We start from the raw sequence: 21,758 nt of genomic DNA, 5'->3' as shown, positions 1-21,758 counted from the left end.
TGTCTTTTGCCTGCATAAGTTTAATAAAAGTGTAATAGGTTCTGTTTTCTAGAAGATGGGGTAAAATATATTTGGTTCGTAATTCCTCAGAGTAGGGGCATGTCAAAATAAAATGAAATTCATCATCTACCTCACTTTTAGTGCAAAATTTACAAATCCTCTAATTTCTTTCTATATTCAACTGTCTTCCTTTCACACATACCAGTTGGCTATCACATGAACATCTAATACGAGAAATAGCTGAAATAAGATATTTGTCTGGTAAATCCGTAATGTATTTCTCTGGTTCTAAAAGTGACTTAAAGTTTCTGTAGTGATAAAGTGTTTTATCCTCTTGAATATTAGTATGCCATTCCTGGTGTGCTACTTCAATGACTCTAGACATAAATAATGACAAAAAATATTCTTGATTGGCAACCTCTTGAGCCATCCATGCAGAATTAAAACCATAACTTTGCAATAAGTTGCTAACATGACTTGCCCAAGTTATTTTACCTTGTCCATCCAAATTGTATAACATTTTATAGGCCCTACAGGGAAGCCTTGAATTATCCATGTGAATCAAAATTAACCAATATTTGATACAACGTTTAATACAATCAACAAAAAGAGGCATTCTACTACATTCACCCAACACCGCATTACTGGAGGTATTTGTTCTAACACGACACGACAATATTTTAACTGCACCCTCTCAATACTCTTTGCAACCCCAGATTTCTGAAGCGTAAATTAAAATTGGTTTCACCATAGAATTAAAAAGTTTAAAGTTTAAAGCTAGAGAAAAGTTTCATGCTAAATTTTCGTAGAATTGACATATTTTCATTTGCTTGTTGGGCGAGAGTGGTGACTGCCTTTCCCCAACAACCCCTACATGCAAAAAACATTCCAAGGTATTTATAGTAACTTACACAGGTAATCTTTTTACCATGATAGAATCATTTTTACCCCCCGTAAGGGTACGGGAGGTATTAAAAGGGGAATGTCTGTCTGTCTGTCTGTCTGTCTGTCTGTGTCATCATTTTCTAAAAATCGGCTGGCTCAATTGTAATGAAATTTGGGAGATATAATCTTTAGGGTAATAGCTAGATCTGATTAGGTTTTGAGCCAGAACTGTTAATGTTTAATTAGAGAAATTTGCATATTAATGAAATCAACTAATTACGCAATATCTTAAGACTGCATACTTCAATTTCAATGTAATTTAGTGTATTCATTAAACATAACAACATACATTTGTCCTATAAAATTCGTTGATGTATCTTACAGCGTTAATGAATAATTTGCATAATTAATTATTTTTGGTAATTAGGCTATATCTTAAGAATACGTACTTCAAATTCAACATAATTTAGTACATACGTTAACCATAAGAAAACACATATGTCCTATAAAGTTAGTTGATGTACCTTACAGTGTTAATGAATAATTTGCATAATTAATGATTTTCGGTAATTAGGCTATATCATAAGAATACATACTTCAATTTCAATATAATTTAGTACACATGTTAACCATAACAATCGCACATGTCCTGTAAAGCTTGTTGATGTATCTTTCAGTGTTAATGAATAATTTGCATAATTAATTATTCTTGGTAATTGGGCACAACAAAGCAGGTACGTCCTGTAAAATTTGGTGCTATAGCGTATAGCTTTAATGAAAAATTGGCACAATGAATGATTTTAGGTAACTACGTTGTATCTTAAAAATGCAAGCTTCAAATTTCGTATACTATGATACATATATCAACCATAATAATACTCACCTGTCCTATGAAGTTTGTTGCTACAACTTTTACCTTTTAATGAGTATTTTGAATAATGAACGATATTCAGTAATTAAGCAGTATCATGCACTCTTCAAATTCCGTATAATTTGGCACATACATTAACTGAAGAAAGCATGCTTGTCCAAAAACAAAGCCTGTTACCATAGTTTTTTTTCAATTTTAATGAGTTATTTGCATAATTAGTGATTCCCTTACGGGAGGCATTCAGTTTAAATCTGGTTTATATATTGGTATAATAATCCCCTTTGCCCACCCTTCTGGGAAAATTCCTGAAAATTATTGAAAACTTTGTTCATAAGTGGCAACAATACTCCTCCTGTGGTTTTTTCTTCCGTAAGGAAGAGATATATTTATGGGTGGAAGTCTGTGTGTCTGTGTGTGTGTCTGTCTGTCTGTGTCATCGTTTTCTCCATAATGGCTTGCTCAATTCAAACAAAATTTTGAAGACGCATTCCGTAGGGTAATGGCAAGACTTTATTAGGTTTTGGTAAAAATCCTGTGAATATTAATGAGCAATTTACGTAATTAATGATTTTCTGTAATTAGGCTATATCTCAAGAATGCATGCTTCAAATTCATTATAACTTGGTACACACATTTGCGATACCAAAGTGCACCTGTCCTGAAAATATTACTAAGGTAGCTTTTAGTTTAAATAAGATATTGGCATATTTTCGGTACACTGTACACACTATCGTCATGGACATTAAAGGATCTGTGTCATCGTTTTCTCCATATCGGCTTGCTCAATTCAAACGGAATTTTGAGGACGTATTCCGTAGGGTAATGGCAAGACTTTATTAGGTTTTGGTAAAAATCCTGTGAATATTAATGAGCAATTTACGTAATTAATGATGTTCGGTAATTAGGCAATATCTCAAGAATGCACACTTCAAATTCATTATAACTTGGTACACACATTTGCGATACCAAAGCGCACCTGTCCTCAAAATATTACTAATGTAGCTTTTAGTTTTAATAAGTTATTGGCATATTTTTGATTGGCCACAAAAAAGAAAAAAAATAGTTTCTCGTCAGGAAATGTCGTCTAAAGTGTTGCGACTTTATCACCATTTTCTAAAACACGACTGGCTTAATTCAAACAAAATTTATTGCATGTGTTCTGTAGGGTAGTGACAAGAACTGATTAAGTTTCTGTAAACATCCCAAGAATATTAACGAGAAATTTACATAATTGATGGTTTTCGTTAATTAGGCTATATCTCAAGAATGCACACTTCAAATACATGCATTTGCGATACCAAAGCACACTTGTCCTAAAAATATTATTGATGTTGCTTTTAGTTTTAATAAATTATTGGCATATTTTTGTAGGCCACTAAAAAGGAAAAAAATAGTTTCTCGTCAGGATATGTTGTCTAAAGTGGTACGACGATGCGCTTATTATTTTTTTTTACATTCTCAACAAATGTCACAGTACATGTTGTGGTTGGCCAGGAGATCATTAACAGCAATGGGCAAATAGCAATCAATGAGAAAAAATAACTTATTACATATGTTCCAACAATTGTATTCCAACAATTGTCTGTGGAACGACAATCTCAAAACTTTGCCCTTACGGAAGACATTCAGTTTATATGTGGTAAAGAATTCCCCCACCAGCTGGTCTGGGCCAGCTGATTTATTATTCTTTAAATGTTTAATACTTTGCATAATTTCATCATTTGTAATTGGTTCATTCAAAATATTAGTTTCATAATCATGTGAATGTTCATCGTGGGAATCAATCTGCTCAGTAGAAAACAATTCATTTTCAAAAAACATTTCCATCATCCTCATTTGCATTAAAAGTGAGGCAAATCCGAAATACCGATGGAATTTTGTGGGTTGCCAGAATATTTGTACCCTTTGAGAATCTTCCACAATGCATTCATATTTTGTTCCTCTTTTAGCTTTTCTTTTTGTGTATCTTGATAAAGTTTATATTTATCCTTACAAATTTTGGAATATTCATTTCTAACTTTACAATACTCACTATAGTCTCTATCACTGCCAGAGACTGTAAATTTCTCAGTAGAATTTTTTATCTCACATTCTTTTACAATCATTATCATTATACCATTTTGATTGCTGTTGGCAATATCTGTCTTTCTTAGCCTTGTATGGTAAAAACATCCCTGGTCTATTTCCTGCTTCTTGAAGAAGTTCTGACAAGTCATTTACTGCTGGTTTACATCTGTTTCAACTAGTTGTTGTAATTCATTAATTTTATCCTGGGTACTATGTAATGTGAAAAAGTTTTGAAAGGTACCACTGGCATCTTCTTTCCATTTGTAGACCCCTTTAATAATATTTTCAGAGTTTTCAGAGATTGGGCTATCATTTATAGTGTAATTACACTTCATACTGAACACAAGCAGAAAGTGATCAGAACCTAATATTGTTGGGATTTCAAGACTAGAAATATATTCAAATAAACTACTAGATGCACATACATAATCCACCGTGCTCCTTACCCCTGTTTGCAATACAAGAAAAATTACCGTCCTTATTTCCTAGTACTCGACCATTAGAAAATGAACTGCCAAGGAACAACACAGAGAGATTAAGCTTGTACCAAAATTATTTACTACTAAATCTTTTGCCTTCCTTGGTAAACAAAAGTGATCTGATAAATAATCTTCTATTATACCATTGACAAATTCAGTATCATCATCAAGGATGTAATCTGCTAAAGTTCCACATCTAGCGTTAAAATCCCCAGCTATTAAAAAATTTGCATCAATATGCTCAGCTTTTATTTCTGACAATTTGTCTTTCATATTTTCTATTCCATTGTTATAGTTTACCGAGTCATAAAACATAGCACCTTCTGGGGGACAGACAGACAGACAGATTCATCGCTAATCTATATGTTTTTAGCACAACTGAACTGAGGTTCAGTAGTGCTATAGGGATCGCCCGGCGTCTGTCTGTCTGTCTGTCTGTCTGTGTGTGTGTGTGTGTGTGTGTGTAAACAACTTAAAGTCAAAAACCACTAAACCGATTGCCATGATATTTGGTGGATCCATTACCTTGGGTGTCTAGTTGGGAAATTGTTCAAATCAAAATGATCGCATCACAGGTGTGTGATTTGGGTCAAAAAATGTGATTTTTGGTCAAAGAAATTAGGGCTAAAAATGTGTCTTTTTGGTTAAAAATCTATCATTCCAAATCTACTGAGCAGATTGGGCTGAAATTTAATGGGAATGCATATAGGGATGTATGAATGAAGAAATATTAAGCATACAATGATTCCATGGGTGATATGCAAATTAGGTGTAAAAATGTTCAATTTTGGTCAAAAACTTATATCTCAAAAAGTACTTGGTCACCGAGTCTGAAACTTGGTGAGATGTTTCTGAAAGTGTTATTCTGCAGATTTTCTTCAAAACATTTTGAGAAAATTGGCCCTAGCGACCATGACCACACCCTTAGCAACAACCAAATGGCAGTATATTTTGGTCAAATAACGACATCATCTGGTAGGCAAATGAGTAAACATTCAAAAAATGTATGCAAATACCCTAGCAACCGTGACCACGCCCATAGCAACAGCCAAATGGTCGTGTATTTCACAAAGATAACAGGGATTATTAGACAATTGAATAAACATTCAAAAAATGTATGCAAATGTGCCTAGCAGCAAGACCACGCCCATAGCAACAGCCAAATAATCACGTTTATTGCAAAAATAATATCAGGAATTCATACACAAGTGAACAAAAACATTCAAAAGTGTATGCAAATATATCTAACAACATGACCACGCCCATAGCAACAGCCAAATGATAGCATATATCGTAAAGATAGCAACATGGTTGGATAGGCAACTGGATAGTCATTCAACAAATGAACACTTCTTGTTAGCATGGACTACCATATGGATAAACATTTTTAAAAACTGTACAGTTGTGCTACAATGCCATTGGCGGTATTTTTTAATAATTTAAATACACATGGTTATCTTACAAGTGGTCACTGTGCAATACTTATATAATCTCTCAGTATTCCGAATGAGTGCTACGTCATCGAGGACGAATGATTCCCCTGATGTTGGCCGTATCTGTGATTATATACATACACTTACTATTTTTTTTCTATTACGATGATAATTTTGAACTAAAATATTCCGAAACTTACGCTGAATGCGTATCAATTTTTCGAAGTGATGGGGCTACAGCGCACAGCTGTTCATACAGCTGCTGTCGCCACTACTACTAACGTATATGTTGAGATCAGTAAAATCACACCACAGACTTTAAGGTAGGGAACATTTTGCCAATGATGTGACATTTGTCAAGAGCAGTGATTAATTCTTTGACAAAATGTAGACACTTTCGTCGGAAAAAATGAGACATATCGAGAGACTGGCTAACGAACGGGTGCCTACACCGGTTATGCATAGAACTCGGCTCAGAGTCATATGCTTAAAACATCAACACTGGCAAGACTTAGTTATAATGTTGAAAACATTGTGAAATTTTCAAAAACACATTGTCAAACGTCATTGAAAAGTTCTATCAGTAGTTGAATTTAATGGACAACGATTTCACTACGTTATGTAACTGTCACAACTGGAAATCACTGTAATACACATTGTTATCTTACATGATTTTGTATAGATAGTCACTGTGTTGTACACATGGTTGTTTTTAAGCAGTGGTCACAGTGTAATTTATAGACAATGGTTACATTTATTAGCTCCGCTGTCAGCGAAAGCTGAAAGCGTAGCTTTAGGTATAGGTGGGTATTGAGGTATAGAGAGTAGAGTGAATCATAGGTGTCCGTCAAACTTTTATATTTTTACTATCTACTCCGGAAGTGACAGTCGGAATTCTTCGATATTTGGTGTGCATGTTCCCTGGGGGGAGGCTATTCAGATTTGTTCATGCCAAGTTGATCTGTGCCATTTTCAATTTTTTATGATTTTTTTTCATAAAATGTCATTTTCATCAACTCCTTGAAAACCTCTCATTAGATTGCTTTGATATCTGGCGTGTTGATGCGCAGGGGGTAGCTTACTCAGATTTGTTAATTTCAAGTCAGCACATCCTCATTTTTATTTTTTATGATTTTTTTTTTGTAATTTGAAAAAAAAATGAATATGTTAATGAGCATAATGACCGACGCCATATTGGAAATCAGTCGACGAGACTTTAAGTAAACTGCCACTTTTCAAAAGACACTATTGACGTCAAACAAGCAATGTAATATGTGCTATAGTCATAATTCTACGCATTGGGCGCCCAAATGACAAGCGTTTGTTCGAAACAGGGTTGTAAACTTCAAATCAGTCCGCAACATCCTCATTTGCATACTCTATCCTGATTCGACCAGAAGCTGAAGGTGACCTCATTTGACCGAGCGATTTTCCACAGCAAGTATCTTGAGTATCAACACAGGACGTTCTTGGTACTCACTAAAATCACACTTCAGACCCACTATAAAAGTGTGATGTTTTCAGATAACATGTAACTTGTGGTTAATTCTATATTGTCGTGCAATTTGGAATGACAGTGAACCAGAATTCAGACAACTTGCGTAAGGAAGGGCATGCCAGACATGCGGTTGAAGTTATGGCCGACAGTTCACATGTAAAGTTAAACGACATGAACGTGTCTTGCCTTTCCAAAATGCAAATATTTGGCAAGTAAAAATAATTAAAATAATTACAACTTTAATTTGGCTTCAGACTTTGCATTATGTTTTGCGTATCTTTCCCCGTTTTACATGTAAATCCGAAAAGGTTCTCTCTCATCATGTCATCAGTGTCAGTGATCATACCGCGCGGGGCTGCTTTGAGTACGAGCGAAGTGAGGCATGTTGAGGTATTTTGTTGAGAATTATAAATATTGCGAAATGTCAAGTACAAGGTTTAAATACAATGGAATGATGAAAAAATGGCAGAGTCTGCTGACAGGCGCCGGTCACAAGAAACACTGTGAATTAAAATATCAGACGATGTATGTATTAATCGCCGACAATCCACCCGTATGCACGAGGGACTAACCCGGAAGCAAGTCGTTGTCAGCCATACGTTACAGTGGTAACATCGTCCGAGAAATCGCTGCGTTCAGAGTGTCATTATTCACAGAATTGTTGTTTTCGAGTGAAAACCCGTCTTGAATTGTATAACTCTAACAAATGAAGACATGTCAAGTTATATTTTGAAAGTTGTATCGCTAGTTTGAGACGATTTTCTCACGTACTATAGTACTATCGAGGCTTACTTGGAAGTAATAGGACCTTACTCCAGTTCATCGGGAAGTTTAGCCAGTCCGATAATTCTTTCTGGTTTAGTTTACAACACTTTTGATCAATCACGCAGATTTTGTTGTTGTGATGAAAAGAAATAAAAAAAAAGATCATTTCAACCATTTCGTTGTGTTTTCTTTGTGAAAGGTAACCGAACATGAACGAGTGTTACCACTGTAACGTATGGCTGAGAATGACTCTCTTCCGGGTACTTGAGATTGTCGCCGTACGGAAACTAAGATGGCGATTAATACATTTCTTCCCTATATATATCTACCACAACTAGTACAAGTTGAATGTTGTTGACTTTGTAAATTTGTTAGAAAATTGAAATTCAAATTGCCTCAAAATTATTTTAGATCCCTAGTTTATTTCATTCATCATTAAAATTTTCCAGGGTTACAGCTGTAAGACACTGGAATTATTTATAGCCAACCTCAAAATCCTCTTTTTTTCTTTTTCTTGCGTGCATTTCCCAGTCATTTTTTTCTGAGATTTTGTGCATTTTTTCATAACAGTAGATTTTTGTTATAAAATGGTGACTATGGTATAAAAGTACAATACATTACCAACTTCTGTGTAAAATGTGTTTTATAGTGAGACATCATATGAAACCACTAACCACTTTATTGCATCGCTAAAACAAAACTGCATAGTGAAGACCTGAACCACTTCTACATGTCACCAAAATAAAAAATTAAATTAAAAAAACAAACAGCGGAGCTATTCTGACCGATAGGTCGCTTGTATGACAAGTGGTCACTGTGCAATAGACATGGTTATTTTATAAATGTGTCATTATGTTATTCACATGGTTATTAGTCCCGCGGACGAAGTCCGGAACGGGGACTTATGGATTGGGTTCCGTGTGTCCGTGTGTCCGTGCGTCCGTGCGTCCAGCTGTGCGTCCATCCGTCCGTCCGTTCGCAGCTGTTTCTTGGCGATGCCTGGACCGATTTTTTTCAAACTTGGTACAGGGGCAACATACTATGGCATACATATGCACGTCAAATTGTTTTATGATACGATCCAATATGGCCGCCTAGCAACCATTTTGTTTGCGAATTTTCCCTGTCTAGAGCCATAACTCAGACATGCTTTAACAGATCTCATTCAAAGTTGGTATTAGGACAGTGTTCTATGACATACATGTGCATATTCATTGTTGTCATGATACGATCCAATATGGCCGCCTAGCAGCCATTTTGTTTGTGAATTTTCATGTCCAAAGCCATAACTCAGACATGCTTGAACAGATCTCATTCAAAGTTGGTATTAGGACAGTGTTCTATGACATACATGTGTATATCCATTTTCATTGTGATACGATCCAATATGGCTGCCTGGTAGCCATTTTGTTTGTGAATTTTCATGTCCAAAGCCATAACTCAGACATGCTTGAACAGATCTCATTCAAAGTTGGCATTAGGACAGTGTTCTATGACATACATGTGTATATCCATTTTCATTGTGATACGATCCAATATGGCTGCCTGGTAGCCATTTTGTTTGTGAATTTTCATGTCCAAAGCCATAACTCAGACATGCTTGAACAGATCTCATTCAAAGTTGGCATTAGGACAGTGTTCTATGACATACATGTGTATATCCATTTTCGTCGTGATACGATCCAATATGGCTGCCTGGCAGCCATTTTGTTTGTGAATTTTCCATGTCTGAAGCCATAACTCAGACTCCATTTTCATCGTGATATGATCCCCCATACCCAACCAATCCTTTATTGTTGGAGGCATATTCCATGTCCAACAAGCACACACAACATATCTAAGTCTGTTTGTTTTAGGTTCACAAATGTTGTTGCGTGATCAGAGTAGTGATAATTCCTTAAAACCAATTATAGCGGGGACTATGTCATTCTCAATGACTTGTCTTACAAGTGACTGCTATGTCATACACCGTTATCTCACCTCCACATGTATTTACTCAAGACATTGATTTTACTACTTTCTAGTGGCTGTACATGTATATATATTATTTATTCTTTTTACTCCTTTGACAGTATTTTTTTGCTCCTTTGACAGTATTTTCTTGATGTTTTCTTGTGATTTAAACCTCACCTACATTGTGTACATTGTATTTTTTAAAAGGCAATGTTTTCAAGTATACCTGCATGCCTGAAAATCTTGTCAATCATTCTTTGAAAAGGTATAAGATTTATATAATGTATATATGATGAGCAGTAGTTTTGACAGGATTTTGTAATCCATTTTTACCAAGGAGTATATAATTGAGATATTCAGTTTGGAATGGGACATGTTTCTCTCACTTTACTGCAAAGCAATGATAAGCCATCTATAGTATTTGATATTGTTGAATTTACATGTTCACTATTGCAGTGGTGATTTACTATTATGGGATGTTTGTAAGCCCGGAAAACAGAAATGGAGACTGTTGGGTCAAGGTGATGGCAAAGGTCATAACAGAATAATCTTTAATGTAGTACATGGTGGTGATGCCAATTTCAATACAGTTCTAACATTATCAATGGATAGACAGGTAAGAGTGACTATTTTAATATAGTTCTAACATTATCAATGGATAGACAGGTAAGAGAGACTATTTTAATATTGTCCTAACATTATCAATGGATAGACAGGTAAGAGTGACTATTTTAATATAGTCCTAACATTATCAATGGATAGACAGGTAAGAGTGACTATTTTAATATTGTCCTAACATTATCAATGGATAGACAGGTAAGAGAGACTATTTTAATATTGTCCTAACATTATCAGTGGATAGACAGGTAAGAGAGACTATTTTAATATAGTCCTAACATTATCAGTGGATAGACAGGTAAGAGAGACTATTTTAATATTGTCCTAACATTATCAATGGATAGACAGGTAAGAGAGACTATTTTAATATAGTCCTAACATTATCAATGGATAGACAGGTAAGAGTGACTATTTTAATATTGTCCTAACATTATCAATGGATAGACAGGTAAGAGTGACTATTTTAATATAGTCCTAACATTATCAATGGATAGACAGGTAAGAGTGACTATTTTAAAATAGTCCTAACATTATCAGTGGATAGACAGGTAAGAGTGACTATTTTAATATAGTCATAACATTATCAATGGATAGACAGGTAAGAGTGACTATTTTAAAATAGTCCAAACATTACTAATGTAGTACTAAGTTACCCATACAGTACTAAGTTAGTAATACTGTACTAAGTTACCAATACAGTACATAGTTACTAATGTAGTACTAAGTTAACAATGAAGTACTGAGTTATTAATGTAGTACTAAGTTACTAATACAGTACTATTACTAATGCAGTACTGTTACTAATGTAGTACTAAGTTACTGATGCAGTACTAAATTACTAATACAGTACTAAGTTACTAATCTAGTATTAAGTTACAGTACTAAGTTACTAATAGAGCACTAAGTTTACTAATAGAGTACAAAGTTAATAATGTAGTACTAAGTTACTAATGCAGTACTAAGTTACTAATGCAGTACTAAGTTACAAATACAGTGCTAAGTTACTACTGTAGTACTAAGTTACTAATGCAGTACTAAGTTACTTAATGCAGTACTAAGTTACTAATACAGTACATATCTCCTTTTTTCCATAGATCATTTCATGGACGTTAGCATCATCTAAAGTGATGTACACAATCCCAACACTGGGTGGCTTTGTGTATAGTATGGTGACATCACCCATTGATCCAGGTAGACTAGCTATAGGTGTCGGTGATAACATGATACGTATATGGAATACTTCATCCCCTATTAATGCATATGATGTATCTGTATTATGGCAAGGAACAAGGTCAAAGGTTACAGCAGTGAGTACTTTTCTGACGTGTTGATAATTATCAATGATCATAGTATTTTTTACAGGAAATTATTGTTATTGAAAATCTTATCTTCCTGACTCTTTCATTAATTATAGAGTCTGACAATTATTTTGTTCATGAAAACTACCCAGGTATCATCAAGTACTCTCTTACCTATAATTGCTGTGGAATCAAATGTTTTTGTTTTATGAATTGGTACAAACCACCAGCTTTGATGTGGATTGTTTGAAAGTTTTGTGGCCTGTGGAAAAAGCCAATAGGCAACTTGCAAAACCACCATTTTGAATGGTGTATCATGGGTAAACATTGATGAACAGGAAATGATCCATGTTGTCAAGTTGTTGTATGTAAACACAAATAATCTAGTCTTGATTACCAAGACCCTTGCATTACAGTATTACCATAACTACAAATAATCCCACTGTTCTTTGCATCTGAGCATGCTCAGTTTGAATTGTACAATGTAGGTTGTATTCACTATAGTCTCAATTACCCAGACTCTCACTGCTAGGGCTCATCTACAGCACTCCAGACAAGAGTCTGGAGAAATTTAATCCAAAGTGGGTTTTTTGTGATTTTTTTTTTGTGCTGAGAATATATTACTGCCAGTGATTTTTAACTCTCGTAAGGGTACGGGAGGTATTAAAAGGGGAATGTTTGTCTGTGTGTGTGTGTGTGTGTGTGTGTGTGTGTGTGTGTCTGTCTGTCTGTCTGTCTGTCTGTCTGTCTGTCTGTCTGTCTGTCTGTCTGTCTGTCTCTGTGTCATCATTTTCTAAAAATTGGCTGGCTCAATTGTAATGAAATTTGGGATATATAATCTTTAGGGTAATGGCGAGACCTGATTAGGTTTTGAGCCAGATCTGTTAATGTTTAATTAGAGAAATTTGCATATTAATGAAATCAACTAATTACGCAATATCTTAAGACTGCATTTGCATACTTCAATTTCAATATAATTTAGTGTATTCGTTAAACATAACAACATACATTTGTCCTATAAAATTCGTTGATGTATCTTACAACGTTAATGAATAATTTGCATAATTAATTATTTTTGGTAATTAGGCTATATCTTAAGAATACATACTACAAATTCAACATAATTTAGTACATACATTAACCATAAGAAAACACATATGTCCTATTAAGTTTGTTGATGCACCGTACAGTGTTAATGAATAATTTGCATAATTAATTATTTTTGGTAATTAGGCTATATCTTAAGAATACATACTTCAAATTCAACATAATTTAGTACATACGTTAACCATAAGAAAACACATATGTCCTATCAAGTTTGTTGATGCACCGTACAGTGTTAATGAATAATTTGCATAATTAATGATTTTCGGTAATTAGGCTATATCTTAAGAATACATACTTCAATTTCAATACAATTCAGTACATATATTAACCATAAGAAATTGTGTATGTTCTATAAAGTTAGTTGATGTACCTTACAGTGTTAATGAATAATTTGCATAATTAATGATTTTCGGTAATTAGGCTATATCTTAAGACTGCATTAAGCAGTATCATACACTCTTACATACATTAACCTAAGAAAGCACGCTTGTCCAAAAAACAAAGCCTGTTACCATAGTTGTTTTTAGTTTAATGAGTTATTTGCATAATTAGTGATTCCCTTACGGGAGGCATTCAGTTTAAATCTGGTCTGTTATGTAGACGTGTACACACAATGCTACAGAGACTTTTTTAATCAAAGGTTCCTGCACCAAATTTATTTTTATCTCACAAAGCATTGCATTCTAGGGAATGCTTCACATCTAACATTGCATGCTGAATGACCCAGATTCCTTCCTGAAAGTTTTGCATGTCTCAAGTAACTGCTACATGTTACAAAGAACAGGCCTTGTAAGCTCATTCTTGATGATTTAGAAGAAATTTACTGTGTGATTTCTGGTATGTAAAACTTTGGATTACATTTCCCCAGGTTCTTGTCTAGGGGTGATGGGGTTTGGTGGTAGTGGTGTTGGGGTGTGTGTGTGTGTGCGTGCGTGCGTGCATGTGTGCATGCGTGCGTGCGTGCATGCGTGTGAGAGTGAGAGAGAGAGACTCAAACTCAAAAACCGCCAGACCGATTGCCTTGGTATTTGGTAGGGACATTACTTTCGGTGTCTTGTTGCGAAATTGTTCAAAGCAATAATGATCGCATCAGAGTTATTGATTTGGGAATGATCAAAAACGTAAACTGAAAAACTACTGGTCAGATTGATGCATGGGAATGTTCATAGGGGTGTGTAAATTAAGATTTGTTCATGGCATGATGATTCCATCAGTGATATGCAAATTAGGGCTAAAATGTGTATTTTTGGTAAAAAATCTTTAATTCCAAAACTACTGAGCAGATTGGGCTGAAATTTAATGGGGATGCATCTTGGGGTGTATACATGTAGATGAAGAAATATTAAGCATATAATGATCTCATCTATGATATGCAAATTAGGTGAAAAATGTGAATTTTGGTCAAAAACTTATATTTCAAACAGTACAATGTACTTTCTAGAAGTGATATTCTGCAGATTTTTTTCAAAACATTTTGACACAATTGGCCCTAGCAACAATGACCATGCCCTTAACAACAACCAAATGCCAGTATAATTTGTTAAAATAACAACATCATCTGATAGGTAAGTGTTTAAACATTCAACTCTATGCAAATATCCCTAGCAACCATGACCATGCGTATTGCAACAGCCATACAATTTTGTATATCACAAAGATAACAACATGCATTCTTAGACAACTGAACAAACATTCAAAAGTCCCTAGCAGTTTTTCAGAATTACAACAACTTGTCGGTCCTTATGACCAATTGGAATCTGGAGTAAATAATAACATTTAATCAATAATATATCCAGTTTTACCTACATGAAATTAAGCTGTCAAGCGTCAGAGCTAGCTCCCTATTGATGTTGTCAGTGTTGATATCAAGTCTACATATGGCATATATATACTTTATGCTAGAAATGACATGATTGGTTGAATTGCTCTAATTATTTGGGTCTTGACTAATCTTAGACTTTCTGACACATTTTAAGCAGCACATGCGTCTCTTCGCCATAATCAATGTAAAGTTTACTGTTCGAAGTATAAGAAACTTTTAACTTGTTTCAGACAGTTCCATGTTGTATTTGTAAGTATGTGGCAATATTTAAAGGCGATAATGAGCCTCTGAAGAAGAAGATGAAACAGACAGAGCAAGAAAGACGCCAACAGCAGAAAGAATATGACAAGAATAGAAGGCAATTGTTTCAGGCTGCTTGGCAGTTTGTTGTGATTTTGACGATTTTTTGTTTTGTTTTTGTCCTTTTTTTCATCCAATGTTTAACTGGAAGCAAACGCTACAAACGCTGCTGGGCAAACTGAAATAGGCAAGATTACACTGTCACTGAAAACATTAGCGAGATGTCGGCGTACTACCCATTTCAAAATGCATTGCTACTTTTTGCCGATTTTGATGGGGTACTGGGTCCTGAAGGCTCCGTAATTAAGGTCGGAGTTGGGAAATGTCTGATATTTTGGAAGGTTAGGTGTAATTTAGCAGAAAATTCCTCCCAACTTCGTGATTCAGATGTCGCAGTGCATGTGGCCAGCTGTCTGCTCACAGGGTACTGGTATCATCAAGTACATCTTTGTTATCTGGTAATTCTAAGGGTCCATTTGTCAAATCCAAAATTAGCTTTGAAGTAATTTTTTTTTGATGTGAGGGGAAATTTTCAATTTTAAGAACAGATAATATTTTGATAACATAAGGAGTGGATATTAAACAATTCATTGTACTCTTTTGTTTTAGTATATCAAAAGATATGTTGTATGATATTAAAGTTCAAAATCATTTGATCTGTAAGTTGGGGGAGGGGGTGCTGTAGATACAGGTCGTGAATGTGAACTGCATTGCTTTTGCTACCTGTCGGTCCTTATGTACAGTAGTCATTTTACCTTTAATTTCACACACTGCCCATAAGTGATATGCCACTTTGGTCTAAAAATGTGTCTTTTTGGTCAAAAGTCCATAATCCATAATTCCCAAATTACTGAGGAGATGGGGCTGAGATTATGTTTGAGCGTTCTTATGGTTGTTTAGATTAAGAAGTATTCATGACATGACAGGGCTCGAAATTAAATTTAAAATGTGGTGGTCTGTGTGGACCACCAAGATTACATTCTGGTGGTTCAAACTAAAATGTGGTGGCCACTGCAAAATGAAACTTTTATTTGTTTTCACCATGTTAATGGTGAATAAAGATTTTCACTGCAGTATATTAACCATGGGCGTGTGGCCTTTTATTTCTCTGAGTACTTCTTCACCACTTTCAGATTTTTAGGTGACGACGGGGCCGGGACACTGTCAGGTTCTCGATCATTTCACCGTGACCTCGTTGTTATGTCTGGGTCAACTGTATACAGTAGTACAGTCTGTGCTGGTGCTCGTACTGGTACTTAAAATTGTTTTTGTGATAGTGCAAGCTGGAAGCGCAAGTCCACTCACCGCGAGATATATTCGTACTTAAGCTTGCATTTCCGTGTTTTTCTTGCTGAGATTGGGCCATCACTTTCCTCAGAACAGACTCATTTAAATCCAAACTTAAATGAACCGCCGCTCATATTGTGAATTTTAACTTTTAATTATCAAAGGAACTTTCCCATGTGGTCCTAATAAGTCAAACACAGACTTACGATCTTTGGAATCTCGGTAAATATTACACAACTGCATGGCATTTGATGACGTTTATTATTATTTATTCATGATATACTTTGTCTTACGGCATCTCCAATGATGATGTCCAATGGTATTGCAAAACATCATATATTGCATATTTATCATTAGTTTCATGGCTACCCAGGAAATATAATCATATAAGTTACTCGTTTGTGGAATAGGTGAAACGGTTTTTTATCAAATGCAAGTAGATGAGTGACAGCTGGGAGTGGTGATACAGCAATTCAGTCGGCCTTTGCAGCCAGGATCAGAGAATAAATATGGAAGTGATGTTCGGTCATTTATCGAACAAGGTCGTCACCAAAGTATTCAAAACGAACAAAATTTAAGTGGTGGTCCACATGGACCACCAACTTTTCGTTTTTTGTCGTCCAAAATGAAAAAGTGGTGGCTTTTGGATGCAAGACCACCGTTAATTTCGAGCCCTGCATGATGATCCCATAAGAATTATTCATGACATGATGATCCCATAAGAATTATTCATGACATGATGATCCCATCAGTGATTTACAAATTATAGGCTCTAAAAATGTGTCTTTCAGGTAAAAAATCTATCATTCCAAAACTACTCAGCAGATTAAGCTGAAATTTAATTGGGATGCATCTGGGCATGTGTAGATGAAAATGCATTTACAAGAAGATCATCCCATTAGTGATATGGAAATTAGGTCTAAAAATCTCAATTTTGGTCAAAAACGTAGATCTTGAAAACAAAATGATGAATGGAGATGTTTCTGAATGTGTTCTGTTATTTTGTTAAAATATTGTTGACACAATTGGCCCTAGCAACCATAGCCATGGTGATACATATTACAAAGATAACATTAACAACAGGGATGGGTACATGTCAGTAAGTGAATAAAGAATTAAAAATTGTATGTAAATATGCCGAGTATTGAGACCACACCCATAGCAACAGCCAAATGATGGTTTATATTGCAAAGATGCAAACTGGGAAGGGTAGCCAAGTGAATAAAAATGTATGCAAATATGCCTAGTAACAAGACCACACCCATAGCAACAAGCAAATGATAATGTATATCATGAAAATAACATTGAACAATAGATAAGTAAATAAACATTCAATAAATATATGCAAATATACCTAGCAACAAGAAACAAGACCTTGCCTATAGCAACATTTACAAATATTGCCATTGTGTTGAAATGGAACATAAGGCTAAGAGATTTAACTGATTTTTCATTTCCACAATCGCGGAATTGCTTGGTAAAGCCATGGAACCATAATTTCTTACTTTCTGCAATAGTTTTTCAAATAAATGTATTGACAATCTCATCTAAAAGGTTAAAAATCTGGTTGACACCTTGTTTTGATTATGATCTGTAATAAACGTCTGGTTTATACCTTACATATTGCATAGCTGTTACTGTCTCTAGATAAATTTTCAGTTGACGCCTTGTTTTGACTGATCTGTAATAAACGTCTGGTTGATGCCTTGTTTTGACTATGATCTGTAATAAACGTCTGGTTGACGCCTTGTTTTGACTGTGATCTGTAATAAACATCTGGTTGACACCTTGTTTTGACTGTGATCTGTAATAAATGTCTGGTTGACGCCTTGTTTTGACTATGATCTGTAATAAACATCTGGTTGACGCCTTGTTTTGACTGATCTGTAATAAACATCTGGTTGACACCTTGTTTTGACTGTGATCTGTAATAAATGTCTGGTTGACGCCTTGTTTTGACTGTGATCTGTAATAAACATCTGGTTGATGCCTTGTTTTGACTTATCTGTAATAAATGTCTGGTTGACGCCTTGTTTTGACTATGATCTGTAATAACCATCTGGTTGACGCCTTGTTTTGACTGTTATCTGTAATAAACATCTGGTTGACGCCTTGTTTTGACTGTTATCTGTAATAAATGTCTGGTTGACGCCTTGTTTTGACTGTTATCTGTAATAAATGTCTGGTTGACGCCTTGTTTTGACTGTTATCTGTAATAAATGTCTGGTTGACGCCTTGTTTTGCCTATGATCTGTAATAAATGTCTGGTTGACGCCTTGTTTTGACTGTTATCTGTAATAAATGTCTGGTTGACGCCTTGTTTTGACTATGATCTGTAATAAATGTCTGGTTGACGCCTTGTTTTGACTATGATCTGTAATAAATGTCTGGTTGACGCCTTGTTTTGACTATGATCTGTAATAACCATCTGGTTGACGCCTTGTTTTGACTATGATCTGTAATAAATGTCTGGTTGACGCCTTGTTTTGACTATGATCTGTAATAAATGTCTGGTTGACGCCTTGTTTTGACTATGATCTGTAATAAATGTCTGGTTGACACCTTGTTTTTACTGATCTGTAATAACCATCTGGTTGACGCCTTGTTTTGACTGTTATCTGTAATAAATGTCTGGTTGACGCCTTGTTTTGCCTGTTATCTGTAATAAACATCTGGTTGACGCCTTGTTTTGACTGTTATCTGTAATAAACATCTGGTTGACGCCTTGTTTTGACTGTTATCTGTAATAAATGTCTGGTTGACGCCTTGTTTTGACTTATCTGTAATAAACGTCTGGTTGACGCCTTGTTTTGACTGTTATCTGTAATAAACATCTGGTTGACACCTTGTTTTGACTATGATCTGTAATAAATGTCTGGTTGACGCCTTGTTTTGACTGTTATCTGTAATAAATGTCTGGTTGACGCCTTGTTTTGACTGTTATCTGTAATAAATGTCTGGTTGACGCCTTGTTTTGACTTATATGTAATAAATGTCTGGTTGATGCCTTGTTTTGCCTATGATCTGTAATAAACATCTGGTTGATGCCTTGTTTTGACTGTTATCTGTAATAAATGTCTGGTTGACACCTTGTTTTGCCTATGATCTGTAATAAACATCTGGTTGATGCCTTGTTTTGACTGTTATCTGTAATAAACATCTGGTTGATGCCTTGTTTTGCCTATGATCTGTAATAAATGTCTGGTTGACGCCTTGTTTTGCCTATGATCTGAAATAAATGTCTGGTTGACGCCTTGTTTTGACTGTTATCTGTAATAAACATCTGGTTGACGCCTTGTTTTGACTGTTATCTGTAATAAATGTCTGGTTGACGCCTTGTTTTGACTATGATCTGTAATAAACATCTGGTTGATGCCTTGTTTTGACTGTTATCTGTAATAAATGTCTGGTTGACGCCTTGTTTTGCCTTATATGTAATAAACATCTGGTTGATGCCTTGTTTTGACTATGATCTGTAATAAACATCTGGTTGATGCCTTGTTTTGAATTATCTGTAATAAATGTCTGGTTGACGCCTTGTTTTGAGTATGATCTGTAATAAACGTCTGGTTGACGCCTTGTTTTGACTGTTATCTGTAATAAATGTCTGGTTGACGCCTTGTTTTGCCTATGATCTGTAATAAATGTCTGGTTGACGCCTTGTTTTGACTGTTATCTGTAATAAACGTCTGGTTGATGCCTTGTTTTGCCTATGATCTGTAATAAACATCTGGTTGACGCCTTGTTTTGACTGTTATCTGTAATAAACGTCTGGTTGACACCTTGTTTTGACTATGATCTGTAATAAATGTCTGGTTGACGCCTTGTTTTGACTATGATCTGTAATAAACGTCTGGTTGACGCCTTGTTTTGACTGTTATCTGTAATAAATGTCTGGTTGACGCCTTGTTTTGCCTATGATCTGTAATAAATGTCTGGTTGACTCCTTGTTTTGACTGTTATCTGTAATAAATGTCTGGTTGACGCCTTGTTTTGACTATGATCTGTAATAAATGTCTGGTTGACGCCTTGTTTTGACTGTTATCTGTAATAAATGTCTGGTTGACGCCTTGTTTTGACTGATCTGTAATAAATGTCTGGTTGACGCCTTGTTTTGACTTATCTGTAATAAATGTCTGGTTGACGCCTTGTTTTGACTGATCTGTAATAAACGTCTGGTTGACGCCTTGTTTTGACTGTTATCTGTAATAAATGTCTGGTTGACGCCTTGTTTTGACTTATTTGTAATAAATGTCTGGTTGACGCCTTGTTTTGACTGTTATCTGTAATAAACATCTGGTTGACGCCTTGTTTTGACTGTTATCTGTAATAAATGTCTGGTTGACGCCTTGTTTTGCCTATGATCTGTAATAAATGTCTGGTTGACGCCTTGTTTTGACTATGATCTGTAATAAACGTCTGGTTGACGCCTTGTTTTGACTGTTATCTGTAATAAATGTCTGGTTGACGCCTTGTTTTGACTTATTTGTAATAAATGTCTGGTTGACGCCTTGTTTTGACTGTTATCTGTAATAAATGTCTGGTTGACGCCTTGTTTTGACTTATATGTAATAAATGTCTGGTTGACGCCTTGTGTTGCCTATGATCTGTAATAAACGTCTGGTTGACGCCTTGTTTTGACTGTTATCTGTAATAAATGTCTGGTTGATGCCTTGTTTTGACTATGATCTGTAATAAATGTCTGGTTGACGCCTTGTTTTGCCTATGATCTGTAATAAATGTCTGGTTGATGCCTTGTTTTGACTATGATCTGTAATAAATGTCTGGTTGACGCCTTGTTTTGACTATGATCTGTAATAAACGTCTGGTTGACGCCTTGTTTTGACTGTTATCTGTAATAAATGTCTGGTTGACGCCTTGTGTTGCCTATGATCTGTAATAAATGTCTGGTTGACGCCTTGTTTTGCCTATGATCTGTAATAAACATCTGGTTGACACCTTGTTTTGACTATGATCTGTAATAAACATCTGGTTGACACCTTGTTTTGACTATGATCTGTAATAAATGTCTGGTTGATGCGTTGTTTTGACTGATCTGTAATAAACATCTGGTTGATGCCTTGTTTTGACTATGATCTGTAATAACCATCTGGTTGACGCCTTGTTTTGACTATGATCTGTAATAACCATCTGGTTGACGCCTTGTTTTGACTGTTATCTGTAATAAACGTCTGGTTGACGCCTTGTTTTGACTATGATCTGTAATAAACATCTGGTTGACACCTTGTTTTGACTATGATCTGTAATAAACATCTGGTTGACACCTTGTTTTGACTATGATCTGTAATAAATGTCTGGTTGATGCGTTGTTTTGACTGATCTGTAATAAACATCTGGTTGATGCCTTGTTTTGA

The 21,758-nt window shown here is 35.2% G+C and overlaps 1 protein-coding gene across 1 annotated transcript in view; it reads left to right on the top strand.

Moving 5' to 3' along the window:
* Positions 1-21,758, top strand: part of LOC144438662 (gem-associated protein 5-like) — a 183,025-nt gene that overhangs the window by 48,894 nt on the left and 112,373 nt on the right. The window contains exons 5-6 of the mRNA XM_078127810.1: positions 10,408-10,567; positions 11,664-11,876. Coding sequence (XP_077983936.1) covers positions 10,408-10,567; positions 11,664-11,876 — 373 coding nt within the window. The remainder of the gene's footprint in view (positions 1-10,407; positions 10,568-11,663; positions 11,877-21,758) is intronic.

Source organism: Glandiceps talaboti, chromosome 8, assembly GCF_964340395.1.
Source record: "Glandiceps talaboti chromosome 8, keGlaTala1.1, whole genome shotgun sequence".
NCBI classification, from domain to species: Eukaryota; Metazoa; Hemichordata; class Enteropneusta; family Spengelidae; genus Glandiceps; species Glandiceps talaboti.
Note: the sequence above shows the minus strand (reverse complement) of the source record. Positions and strands in the feature narration are given on the sequence as shown.